The following is a 14146-nucleotide window of genomic DNA, read 5'->3' as shown; positions in this document are numbered from 1 at the left end:
AAAAAAAAAAAAAAAAAAAAAAAAAAAAAAAGATAGCTTAACATTATAAAAGTATAAACCAGGCACAACTAACTGCAGGATTTTGTTTTCTTTGTTTGCAGAGTTGTTTTAGAGTAGTAGTATAGTTTGAGATTACTAGAGTAGGAGGTTTAAGGGAAGGAATAATACAGGTGGGGAAAGTAGAATAAGAAGGGTCATTTCCATTTTTAAAGAGAGAAAGTATAAAATAAAGTCAATATAGACTTAAATCACAGCATACTCTTTTTCCTTTTTTCTTGTATTTGCCCAATTTATAAAGGATCTGGAATTCCACATAACATTGAAACTAACGTTAAATACACTAAGCTCTAACTCTTCAGAAAACCAGTATCTTGTACATAGATTCAGAAAATGTTCACTAAGCATCTACTATATGTACAACTTTGGACCAGATGCTGAGTGAAAAACAAAGATAAAATGGAATAGCATCCACAAAAATATTTTTGTTTCATGGATGAAGTAAGTGAGTGCTAGGAATAGAGGAACAAGTAAACAAGTTACCTATCATGGGTAGCAAACTTTTCCTCATCCATTTTGACAGAGGAAACCTCGGACTTTGCTGAGCCTACCACCCACCTCACCAACAACCAGCACCCCTGAACCGGACACCAGCACTGTTCCCCAAGATGCTGCCACCATCCCCAGCTCAGCCATGCAGGCCCCTACAGGTAAGAGCAGAGGACGGGACCAGCTGCAACAAGCCCCAGGCCCCAATGGCTGTACTTCCTCTTGGCTTACACTAATAACTAGCCTTCTGTCCATTAGTAAACATATGTAAAATATTTTTTAAATGCTTTATCTTTGGCATTTGAAATAATCTCAGAGAAACATTTATTTTGTTAGAACAATCAAAGAAAATTTGGGTAAGTGTTCTATACCCTCAGTGTTGGGGAACTATATCCCATTTCAGGGGATAAGGAGAAAGACCCTGAACTCCCTGGCCCAGTTCAAAATAATATTCATCCTGCCACTTTAGGAGCACTTCCTTGTTAGTGACCCTTCCGCTTTCTATAACCTTTCTAGTATCCCAGTAACGCTGCCACCACTCAATTCTGTGTGATTCTTATGGCTTTTAAAAAACAGTAATTGATGGTGGTAAGCCTTGGTACAATGCGAATGAACTTGATTCTGGATACCAGGTATCTTTCTCCCATAGATGTAGACATGTATCTCGTTCATAAACTAGGAGTTACAAATATCTGTTCTCATTTCATAAACTAGATAAATAGAGGTAGCCACACTTTGTAAACTATATTTGTGAAAGTAACTCTAAAAGAATTATGCCTTTGGAGTAAACACACAGCTTCCCAATTGGGTAGCTATAAAAATAATATTCATTTTTATGTGTAGATTAAGAGATGTGTAAAACCTTGCTCAGATACTCTACATACACTCCCATCTTCTTCAGGGCTGTATAAACAATTAGAATGGTCCCCATGAAAGTTAAGGTGGTCTTTCTCTTAGAAGGAATTGAGTATGTCATTGTTCAAATCCTAAAATGTTAAAAGTTAGAAGGGAAGACCCAGCCATAGTTTTCTTTCCAAATAACCTATAAAAGATGACAGAGCCTGCTTGTGGCATGTATGTTCTTCTCTAGTCAGGGTCTTCTCACATAATTTTTCCAAACATGCAATGCAAGTTACTGCATGTACTTAGTCTGAGAGTAGGGCCTTTGTCCCTGAACCCCCATGCATGAAGAAGAACTGATAGGCACTTTTGTGAAAACAATGATTACATATTCCAGTTTCGTGGTATGCCCCCTATATATCTTTATACCTGCTTGGTTTAGCCCACAGCATCCAGGATACACCCTCGGTGGTGAGGAGCCTGTTCAGTAGTACACAGAACCTCAGCAGTCCCATGACTGTGCCTCATTCTTTCCGTTATATGATGTGGCCCATCACTGCTTGTAATCATTGGACTGGTGTTTCTCCTTTGGCCTGAATCTCATGGCCTAGAGAAAATGGGAACTTAACTGTGTATATTCCTGTCTCCTGTTCGTGTCACACTATAGCAGTCTATACTGATCATTTTGTCACCACCATCTTTTGATTGGGCCTGGTGATCTTGATGTCACTTCCCTGTGTGGACTTCATTTTACACATCTATGCATAGGATTAATAGTCCTTTCAATTATAACAATAAAAGCTATCATAGATCGAATGCTATTTACCATACCATATCTTTCATTTTTTTAAACTGTAAAGCACTTTTGAAATATTAAAAATTTTTTAGTGGGCTGGGGATTTAGCTCAGTGGTGCCATGCCTGCTGGCAAAGTGCAAGGTCCAGAGTTCAATCCTGAGTACCAAAGAACAAAAACAAAACAAAAAATTTTTATTAGCTGGGCATAGTGGCACACGCCTGTAATCCCAGAATGCAGGAGTCTGAGGCAGGAGAATTGCTGTGAGTTCAAGACTAGCCTGGGCTACATAGTAAGTTCCAAATTAGTCTCAACCACATAATGAGACCCCTGTCTCAAAAAACAAAACAAAACAAAGTTTTTATCAATTATATAGTGATTGTATATCATTATACAGTTAATATTTAATTATTCATTTTATTATATATTAAATATGTATTAGTTGTATATAAAATTAATGATTTTATTGTATAGTAATGTTATTAAATATATACTATATAATTAATATTTTTTCTATTTAAAGGGAAAGATAGTCTATAAGACTTACTACAAAAAACAAAACAGGGGGCCAGAGATTTAGCTCAGTGGTTCGTTGGCCTGCCTTGCAAGCACAAGGACCCGAGTTCAATCCCTCATACCAAAAAAAACAAAAAAAACAAAAACAGGGCCAGGGATTTAGCTCAGTGGCAGTCGCGCCTGCCTGGCAAGCACAAAGCCCTAAATTCGATCCCCAGCACCAGGGGAAAAAAAAAAGACAGAGCCCCGGCCCCCCCAGCCTGCCTCCTATCAAATACTTCTTCCCAGGAGCAATCATTTTTAATTAAATTTATTTTTGATTTTTTGTTTGTTTGTTTGTTTACAGTTTTGAGTATTGAACCCAAGGCTAAGTGCTCTACCACTGAGCTCCATCTTGTGATCCTCCTACCTCAATCATCCTCCCTAGTAGCTGGGATTATAAACATGAACTGCTACACTCAGTTCAACTAATTCTTTTATTTACTCTCATATGTCTAAGTAGCATATTTACATTGTTATTTTATTTTTAGCTTTAGGCATTTTTCTATTGAGTACACATGTCAGAGGATGAAGATTTAACTCTCTTAATCTCCTTGCCCTTTACTTATCCACGCATACCTCCCTAATCCAGTTCCCTGATATAATTTTACTTCAGCATTTTGTTTTTATACCTAGTTAATTGCTATTCTCAATTGAGCTATGTGGTGTACTGTAATTACTTTTCCTTTGTTGCACATTTTGTTTTCAAGGGGAATACAGTATATTACTGATTTCTTTGTTGCATGTTTATTTTTCTCTGTACTATTAATTCAACCTTAAAGTCTATTCGTACTATTACATCTGGTTCTGTTCAAGCACAGTATATATTCTACCCTGTCAAACTCTAGAATAAATCTCTCCTGGGGCCTTTTGAGTTACTTTAGTCTCCATCTAGTACCAAACCCAAATCTGGCCACTTGCCCCTCAATAGCCAGTTAAGTAGTAGGACAAAATGTTGACATGAAGAAAGTGACTTTATTCTAAAAGCCAGCTAAATAAGACGGAAGAGTCATCACAAAGCCCATCTTATGGGAAGCTGATTTAGGAGTGTTTATATAGTGGCTGATGGGTGTTTCCAGACCAGTAGGTGCCTTCTCACAGAATAATGGGCACTTCCTTGCAGTGGTGGGTCAGATGATGCAAAGCTGATCCTAATCACCTAGTCACAAGATGCTTTTCAGTTCTGTAAATCTCAAAAACAAAGATCATTAGTTCCTCAGGCTATTCTTGAGACTGATTAATTTTCCTACATACAGTTTCTGACATACTACATACTAGACATGCTGGTGTGGGTAGATGCCTCAAGGTCCTCGTGCTGATTACCAAACTCACAGTAATTAAGCAAGTATCCTTAATGCTTGACTTCAGCCCCTTCTTTCAGTTAGATTTCCAATTTTCTTTTCATCCCCATGTCTTTCTCATATAAATCTTTCTTAGATTTACACCCTTAGTTTTATATGTTTATTGTCTATGAAGCCTCTCTTCATCCACAGCTATCTTTCAGCTTAGATGTATTTTTATTTACCATGCAGGACACTCATTTTATGAAATTTTCTTCAGTTCTTTCATTAATGGTTTTTCTCTTCCTCCTTTTTCTGTTCATTCATTCCACATACCTACTGTTCAGATATTGGGCCTCTTGAAATGATCCTCTGATATTCACAGTACTCTTTATTCTTTCTTTTTTTTAATTTTTAACTTTATTGGTACAATTTAGATTTACATTCATCATAAGGAATTTGTACCTTAACATGATGTATCTTGACTCCTGTTTTTCCCCATTTTGTTCCCTTCCCTTCAACCTCTCTTCCCTTTCCTTATTTAAAAAAGCCCCATTTCCATTTTTTCCTTCTTTTCTCATTTTTTTCTTTTTCCTTCCTTTCTTTCCTGCTCCCCCTTTCTTGTTCCCCCTTCCTATTGAACAGTTTTCTTATTTCACATTGTCTATTATGCCTTTTGCTCCCTATTTACGTTTTCAATTCCTTATACCAGAGAGACATTGCAATATTTACACAGATCTGATTTATTTCATTCAAGAATATAGCTTCAAGGTGCATCCATTTAGTTTTCAATGTCTCAGGTTTATCCTTCTCTGGCTGAGTACCACTTCATTGTGTAGAAAAACAACATCTTTATCCATTCAACAGTTGATGGGCATTTGGGTTGTTTCCAAGATTTAGCTATTACAAACTTATAAACATAGGTATGTATATATTGCTGTGGTATGGATGCTTTTAGTTTTTTGGAGGAGATACCCAGAAGAGAAATATCTGGGTCAAATGGGATCTCTTTTCCTAGTTTTTTGAGGAGTGACAATACTGATTTCCACAGTGATTGTACCTGTCTGCACTGCCACCAACAGTGGAGTGGAGCAGGGTTCCTTTTTCCCCACAGCCCCTCCAGCATTTGTTGTTGATTGATTTCTTGGTATTAGCTATTCTTTCTGGTGTGAAATGGTATCTCAAGGTTGTTTTAATTTTCATGTCTCAGATGGGCAGTGATGTTGAACATTTTTTATACATATATATTTATGTGCCATTTTTACTTTATCTGAGAAGTGTCTATTCATTTCAGATGCCACAACCTAAGCCCTCTTTATTCTTATCCCTATTCTGTTTATCTTTTTGTTCATCTCTGTTCAAGCTTTCCTAAACTGATTTCTTCCAAACTTTGTATTGAACTTCTTCCTTCCATCTTACTTTTTAAATTATTAGTTATGTATTCTTCCAGTGACATTTTCCAAAACATGTTTGGTGGATACACCAGTTCTGCAAAATATTCTGCATACAAGTATTTTACATATATTTAGAGAATTTATTCATATACTTTTAGGAAACACTTATACATTACTGTTCCATAAATTTTGCAGATTTGTGTCTACCATCAGAGGTCTATTTTTTTCTCTGAATTTTTGAATATATTTTTATTTCTTTAGAGAAGTTTTAGATTCACAACAAAATTGGAAGATACAGAGATTTTCATATACTGCCTGCCCCATGTATGCTTTGCATATCAACACCCCCCCATCCAGAGTACATGTGTTAATTTTCAATGAATTTGACACATCACTGTAATCCAAATTCCATAGTTTACATTAGTATTCTCTCTTGATGTTTTCTATTCAGTGGGTTTTGTCAAACATATGATGTGTCAATCACCATAGTACAAAATAGGTTTACTACCCTAAAAATCCTGTGTTCTTCCTATTCATCCCTTCCTTTTTTCTAACCCCTGGAAAAGCAGATCTTTTTTCTGTCTCCATAGTTTTTCCTTTTCTGGAATTTTATGTAAATGAAACATTCAACATGTAGCTTCTCAGATTGGCCTCTTTTCACATAGTAGTAAGCATCATGGCTTGATAGCTCATTCTTCTTAACACTGAATAATATTCAATTGTCTGGATTGCCGTAATTTATATATCCATTCACCCCTTAAAATATATTCATTTTGAGTCAGTTTTTTAATGACGTTGTAAAGTCTGTGCCTCGGCCACGGATTTTTGTTACTGTTTGCTGTAGGATTTTTGTTGTGTTTTTTATTTTTTTTGACTTGTGCTGGATGTGCAGTTGTTCCAGCACAATTTATTGAAACTACAGACTTTTCATCATTGTATTGGCTTTTTTCCTTTGTCAAATATCAGGTGACTGTATTCATGTGGTTTTTTTTCTGGGCTTTCTGTTCTGTTCCATTGATCTGTTGGTTTATTCTTTTACCCATTCCACATGGTCTTGGTTATAGTACCTTTAGAGGAAATCTTGAGGTTGGGTAGTTTCAGTCCTCCAACTTTGTTCTTCTCCTTCAATACTATATTGGTTATTCTGGGTTTTACCTCTCCTTGCAAAGTTTAGATTCAGTTTTTTGATATCCACGAAGTAAATCTCTCTGGGATTTTGATTGGGATTATTACATTGACTCTCTAGATCAAGTTGAGAAAAACTGATATCTTAACAATAATTAGTCTTTTTATCCATGAACATGGAACAGCTCTCCATTTAGTTCTTTGATTTCTGTTATCAGAGTTTTTAATAGTTCTTCTCAATAATTTATACATTTTTTATTTTGTGCAACTATAAATAATACCATGTTTTAAATTTTAAATTCTACTTGTTCTTGCTGATATTGAGGAAAGCGATTCACTTTTTAATACTAGCCTTGTATTCCATAATCTTATTATAATTGCTTATTAGTTGCAAGAGTTTTTTAGTCAATTCAGATTCTCTACATCATCATGTTATCTGTAAACAAAAGAATCTCTTTTTTACTTTCCAATACATACACCTTTTACCTTTCATTTCCTTTTTAGGGAGGGAGAGGACCTAACTGCATTTGCTAGGACTCTGTATGATGTTGGAAAAATGATCTTGAGAAAGGGCCTCCTTGCCTTGCCCCTCTGTGGGAAGCTTCTCACTGTTAAATATAATTTTAATTCTAGGGGTTTTGTAGATGTTATTTACCAGATTAAGGAAGTTCCCCTGTATTCATAGTTTTCTATTGCAAATGAATGTTAGATATTGCTTGATACTTCTTTTGAATTTCTTGATATGATCATGTGATTGGTATGGTGGATTACATTAATTGATATTTGGATGTTTTTGCTGTTGTTTTGTGTGTTTGTTATTTGGTCTTCAGAATGGAACTCGGCTTTGCACTAGCCAGGCAGGTGCCACTGAGCTGCATTCCCAGCCCTGATACTTGGAATGTTGAGCCAGCTTTGCATATTTGGGATAAGTCCCAAATCCTTTTTATACAGCTTTGGGTAGATTTTCTAATATTTTCTTGGGGATTTTTGCATCTGTGTTTATAAGTGATACTTGTCTTTAATTTTCTTGGTGTGTCTTTGTCTGGTCTGGGTATTAAAGTAATGTTGTCCTCATAGAATGAGTCAGAAAGTATTCCTTCGCCTTCTTTCTTCTAATAGATTTTTGTGGAGAATTGTTATAATTTTTATTCCTTAAATATTTAGTGGAATTTACCAGTGAACCTTTTTTGGGCTTCATACTTCCTGTTTGGGAAGATACTGATTCAGTTTGTTTAATAGATACTCTACATGCCTATTCAGATTGTGGGCTTTTTTTCCTTCTTTCTTCTCTCTTTTCTTTCTTCTCTCTTCCCTTTTCTTTTTCCTTCTTCTTCAACACAGGATCTCAATGCTACCCAAGCTGATCCTGAACTCCTTAGCTCAAGCCATCCTTCTGGTTCAGCCTCCTGCATAAATAAGATTATAGGAATGTACCACTGCACCCAGCTTTGTATCTTTCTTCTACGTTGAGTTTTGGCAAGTTATCTGTTAAGGAATTGGTCCATTTCATCTAGGTTATAAATCTGAGGATATAGGATGTTGTTCGCTGTAATCTTTTATTATCCTTTTAATAATCATTGGTTCCCTAGTGCTGTCTCCATTATCATATCTGGTTTTAGTAATTTGTATCATCTCCCTGTCTTTTTTTTTTTTTAAAGCTGCTAGAGTCTTATTAATTTTGTCTTTTCAAAGAATCAACTCTTGATTTCATCATTTTTATTTATTTCCTTTTTCAATTTAATTTCTGCTTTGATTTTTGTTGTTTCTTATCTTGTGGATTTAATTTGCCTTTTTTTTTTTTTTTTTTTTTTTTTTTTTTTTTGGTATGAGAAATTGAACTCAGAGCCTTACGCTTGCCAGACAGGCGCTGTGCCACTGAGCTACATTCCCAGCCCTAATTTGCCTTTTTCTAATTTCCTAAGGTAGAAGCTTGTGTTACTGATTTAAATATTCCTTCTTTTATATGTTGCTATATAATGTTGTATAGCAACATTTCCCTCTAAGCTCTGCTTCTATTATATCCCAGAAATTCTAACTTTTATTTTGTTTTTATTTAGTACAAAATATTTTCTAATTTCTTATATTTCTTTGACTCATGTATTATTTAGAGGCATGTTGTATATTCTTAACATTTTTAGATTTTCCACCTATCTTTCTGTTATTAGTTTCTAATTTAATTCCAATAATAGTAGTTTGAGTCCCTCCAAATTTTTTTGAGTATGTTTTATGGTTCAGAATGTAGTTTGGTTTTGGAGAATGTTCCATATTAGCTTACAAAGAATGTGTATTCTTTCTCATTGTTGTGTGAAGTTCCTGATAAATGTCAATTATATCTAGGTGATTAATAATGCCCTTGAGTTCAATTATATCTTTAACTGACCTTGTGCCTGCTGGATATGTCCACTTCTGATAGGATGTTGAAATCTCTAGTTGTAATAGTGGATTCGTCTATTTCCCTTTGCAATTCTGTCAGTTTTTGCCTCACATATTATGAAACTCTTTTGTTAGATGCATACACATTAAGGATGAATATGTCTTCTTGGAGAATTAATTCTTTATCATTAAGTAATACCTGTCTTTCCCAGATTATTTTCCTTGCCTTGAAATCTGCTATTCTGAATTAGCTACTCCTTTTTATTTTGTTTGTTTTTTTTGTTTTTGTTTTGTGTGTGTGTGTGTGTTTTTGGCTTTTTGAGACAGGGTCTCACTATGTAATTGACACTGACCTGGAACTCAACTAGCCCAGGCTGGTCTGGAACTCACAGTGAGCCTCCTGCCTCAGCCTCCGGAGTGCTGGGATTACAGGCCTTTTTATTTTGATTAGTGTTAGTGTGGTATATTTTTCTCGACCCATTTATTTTTTATCTACATATATGTATTTAAAGTGGATTTCTTATAGATCAATATATTTAGATTTTGCTTTCTGATCCAGTCCAACAATCTCTCCTTCAGTTGATGTATTTAAATCATTGACATTTAAGGTGATTATTAATAAAATTAGATTAATACTTAGCATTATTTGTTTTAGTTTTCTGTTTGTTTCCCTTCCTCTTTGTTTCTATTTTGTCTTCCAATGTTTTTCTGCCTTTACTTCAGGTGAACAATTTATATGATTCATTTTGTCTTCTTTTTTAGTGTACCAGTTATATGTCTTTTTTTACTTTTTTAGTGATTACCTAGTAGTTTGCAGTATATTACAGCTAACCCATGTCCACTTTCAAGTAGCACTGTGTTGTTCAACACATGAGTACTGTATAATCCTGAATCTTCTTTCATACTTTGAATTATTGCTGTTCACTTTACATAAGCATATGCATATGTATGTTGACACACACAATCAAATGTATTTATTGCTGGTACTATTATCACTTCAAGCAAACTTTTTTATCTGTTAGATCAATTAAGAATTAGGAAAATAAAAATTTTTAACTTCTCTTCCTCCTAAGCTCTCCCTTTTTTTCTTTCATTTATTTATTCATGTGTTCACTTATTTATTTTGTGGTGCTGACTGGGAATCAAATCTAAGGCCTGTGCGTGTTGGTCAAGCACTCTTAACACTGAACTATACCTCCTAACTCTTCCTTTCTTTATAATTCAGGTTTCCGATCTGTATCATTTGCCTTCTCACTAAGGAAAATACTTAATATTTCTATCAAGGAAAGTCTGCAGGCAACAAATTTGGGGGTTTTTTGTCTTAATTTCTCCTTAAGAAAGTTTGGTTCTTGAAGGATAATTTCACAGGGTACAAAATTCTAGTTTGGTGAGCTTTTTCTCTCAATACTATATGTGTCATCATTTCACACTCTCTTTGCTTGCATGGTTTCTAAGGAGATATTTGTTGTAATTCTTATCTCTTTTTTGTAGGGTTCCTGGGGATCAGACTCAAGATCTTGGGCTTGCGAGGCAGCCACTGAGCTAAATCCCAAGCCTTTGTAATTCTTATCTTTATTCCTCTATTGATAAGGTATTCCTCCCCATCTCAACTTTCAAAAAAATTTCTTTACCTTTGATTTTATGTAGTTTAAAAATTATATACCTAGGCATAGATATTTTTCTTACTTGGTATGCTCTGAGCTTCCTAGCTCTAGTGTTTGGTGTCTGATATTAACTAGAGACATTCTTATTACTTTGATTTCTTTGTTTTTTCTTTCTTTTCTTTCTTCTCTTATAAATATATTACCCCTTTTGTAATTGTCCCACAGCGTTTGGATGTTTGATTCCGGGGTTTTTTGTCTTTCTTCTCCTTTCAGTTTTGGAACTTTCCATTGAGATATCCTCAAGCTCAGAGGTTCTTTCCCTAGTCATGTCCAGTTATTAATGAGCCAATCAGTCTTCTTGTTTTGTTTTGTTTATTTCTGTTTTCAGCAATCAAGGTACATAGTGGTGTTTTTTTTAGTTTTTAGTTTTATTAGTATATATTTGCAGTACATAATGTTTACCATCATCACAGGGCATTGGTACATGTATATAACACATTTTAAATCTTTTTACTTCCCCTTCTCCTGCCCTACCTCTATATCTTGGTCCCTTCCCCATTTGCAAAAGATCTATCCCCCTATCTCCTATTATCTGTCTTTTATTTTGCTCTTAAAATTTATACTTTGAATTTCTTACATAGAGGAACCATGTGATGTTTAAGCTTGTGTGTCTGATTTATTTTACTTAACATTATTGTCTCAAGATGCATCTATTTTCCTACAGATGGTTCAGATTTATCCTCCTTTATGGCAGAATATTACTCCGTTGCATATAAATATCACATTTTCTTTATCTGTTCATCTGCTGGTGGATATATAGACCACTTCTAAGATTTAGCTATTATGAGTTGTACTGCCATAAACGTGGGTATTCATATATCAGGTGCATTCTTCATTTCTACTAGTGTTTTTTAAATTTTGTTTTATTTTGTTTTTTGTACTGGGGATTGAAGTCAGGACCTTGTGCTTGTGAGGCAGGCATGGTGCCACTGAGCTAAATCCCCAGCTCCTCTATTAGTGTCATTGATTGCTATGTTTCCTTTTTGATTTTTTTTCTTAGAATCCTCATCTCTTAGCTTCCATTGCCCCTCCATTCTTGCATTCTGTTTAGCCATTAGGAACTTTAGCATATTAATCATAATTTTTTTAAGTTCCCATTTGATAATATCCAGTATCCTTAGCATATCTGAATCTGCTTCTGATACCTTCTCTGCTTCTTCTGTGTTTTTGTCTTTTAATATATTTATACCTTTAAATTTCCTTTAATAACTGGCTATGTGCTGAATAAAGGTAACTGTGGAAAATAGGCCTTTAATGATGTGGTATTAAGTGTAGACAATGGGAAGAATTACAGTCTTATGATTAGGTCTTAGGCTTTTAGCAAGCTGTGAACTTCAGAAGTGCTTCTCAAACTCCACTCCTCCTCCCTGAGGTACAAGATGCCTAGAGTGAAGCATTTCCCTTCCCTCTCATTGGATGCTAGCTTGGACTAGCATTGGTGTTTTCTTCTTCCCAGTCAATTAGGCTCTTGAAATTTTCCAGTAGTTTAGGCTCTGGCAATATGGCTTCTCCTGAGGAAGACTTTGTGAAGGAGAAGAGAATATTTAAATAGCTGATGTATTTCAAAATAGCTTCTTTTTCCCTTTCCCTTCTGGGAGCACAAGAGGATTTTTCTCACATATTTACTGTGAAAACTCGACTGAGCTCTTAGAGGTAACCCCCACCCATCCTGTTACTAGGACCTCCCCTGGAGTTTTTAAGTCTCAAACTCATTACCTCCAGCCATTTGTCAAATACATGGGTTTTCCTTCTCTGGCAATGTTTCCCACAAACATTTCCGCGCTTAAGTTTCTGGTCTCTTATGTAAGTTGTGATTCTTTGTGTTTACCTGTCTACATAACAGTATACAAAATATTCTTATGGCCTTGATGTTGGGAAGATTTATTTTAAAAAGACAATAAACTATAAAAGATCAGTATGTCTTAACTATACTCAAATTAAGATAGCTATCTCTGTTCTACGTGGTATCAGTTGGGGTGGGTCAGGTGGGGCTGAGGATTGTTTAGTCATGTAGCTAGCAAAGCTGGTCCTCTCAACCAAGACTTTCTAATGAATAGCTTGAGAGCTAATTCATATGATGACTGTGTTCAAAGAACAGGTCTCTCTTAAGAGACAAAAAGCAGTGGCTACCATCTCCTTAATGCCTGAGGTCTAAAAGCACAGCATCATTTTCATTATATTCTGTTGTTCAGCCAGTTTCAGAGCCCAGATACAAGAGGAAGGGAATCACCTTAGTTATTTTTTCTTGCTGCTAAAACACAATACCTGACACCCACAACTTAAGAAAGAAAGAAAGAAAGAAAGAAAGAAAGAAAGAAAGAAAGAAAGAAAGAAAGAAAGAAAGAAAGGTTTATTTTGGCTCGATTTGTAGAAATTTCAGTCCATTGTTGGCTGGCTCCAAAGCAGGGAAGCATGACAGAGGAGGCTTGTTTATGGCCTGGCAGTCATGAAGCAGAGAAGGAGAAGAGATATATACCCTTCCAGGCCACACCTCAGTGACCCACCTTCTCTGACCACATCCCACCTCCTAACAGCAAGTCAACTATAAACTCAACAGTGGACTGAATCACTTATGAGTATCACACACCATAATCCGGTCACCTCCCAAAAGCCTCACCTAGGAGTGTGTGAGGCTTTAGGTGAACATCAAGATATAAACTATAATAGGAATAGACCCACCTTTCAGTGGAAGGAAGATCAAAGAATTATGGACCATATCTTAAAAACACAGTGGTCCACCCTCTGAGCATAAATTATGTCTTTCCTACTAGAAAAATACATTCTACCCCTAAAATTATCTATTTAAAGTCTCATCCTTTTCCAGCTTCCGGCTCAAGGTCCAGGATCTCATCTATCCTCTAACTCAGGTGCACCAGCATATTAAGCACTTAAGTTGCTCGGGTATACCTCCTGTGTGTGGCTTCTCTCCATCTGAAGACCTATGAACTAAAGAAACTTATCCAAACCACAATGGTTGAATAGGCACAAACTTTTGTAGATACTCTCCTCAAAAGGGAGAAAAACTGATGTCATGCAGCAGTCACTAGTCTGTATAAATTCTAAAATCCACTGGGTACATATTATCAGCTCTTTAATTAGGTCCAGTATCACTTTCTGGAAGTTGTTTTCCATGGTTCTTTGTTTTATCCTCTGAATCAGCCTTCTTTTGCTATGAGAAAACTGAATTTGCCTTCTCAGTCTTGCCTATAAAAGGCTGAGGGTCCATAGGATTCTTTCTGTTTTATACCATCTCTGGTGCTGTTACCATAGGTGATGGGGTCCAAGATAGGCTCCTAGGTTCTTGTGCACAGTGAACAAAGAATTGGATGTGGCACGTGATAATAAAGAAAAATCAGTACAGTTTATGAAGGCAATAGAACACTCAGAGTGAATGGGCTAATGCCTTGGAGAGGAAAATAGCACAGGTGCTGAGGGCATAAGGTAGGGGTTCAAAATGTTGGTGCCAGTTCTGAGGTACTTCCCACTGGGGTCTTCCAGAGCATGACTGACAGGGTGCTGAGTTAAGTCAACAGTCATGTCGGCTATATACATATACATATATATATATATGTAT

At 35.7% G+C, this 14146-nt stretch overlaps 1 protein-coding gene across 10 annotated transcripts in view; it reads left to right on the top strand.

The window, feature by feature from the left end:
- The window catches only part of Scmh1 (Scm polycomb group protein homolog 1), a 167560-nt gene that overhangs the window by 132769 nt on the left and 20645 nt on the right, over positions 1-14146 (top strand). For 9 of the 10 annotated variants that reach the window (XM_010625942.3, XM_033767856.1, XM_033767857.1 and 6 more), the window contains one exon: positions 581-707. The exons of the other annotated variant lie outside the window; for it this stretch is intronic. In XM_010625942.3, coding sequence (XP_010624244.1) covers positions 581-707 — 127 coding nt within the window. The remainder of the gene's footprint in view (positions 1-580; positions 708-14146) is intronic. 10 annotated transcript variants of the gene reach the window in all.

The sequence above is a fragment of the Fukomys damarensis genome, unplaced genomic scaffold (genome assembly GCF_012274545.1).
Source record: "Fukomys damarensis isolate Sample0158 unplaced genomic scaffold, DMR_v1.0_HiC HiC_scaffold_23, whole genome shotgun sequence".
Taxonomy (NCBI): domain Eukaryota; kingdom Metazoa; phylum Chordata; class Mammalia; order Rodentia; family Bathyergidae; genus Fukomys; species Fukomys damarensis.
Note: the sequence above shows the minus strand (reverse complement) of the source record. Positions and strands in the feature narration are given on the sequence as shown.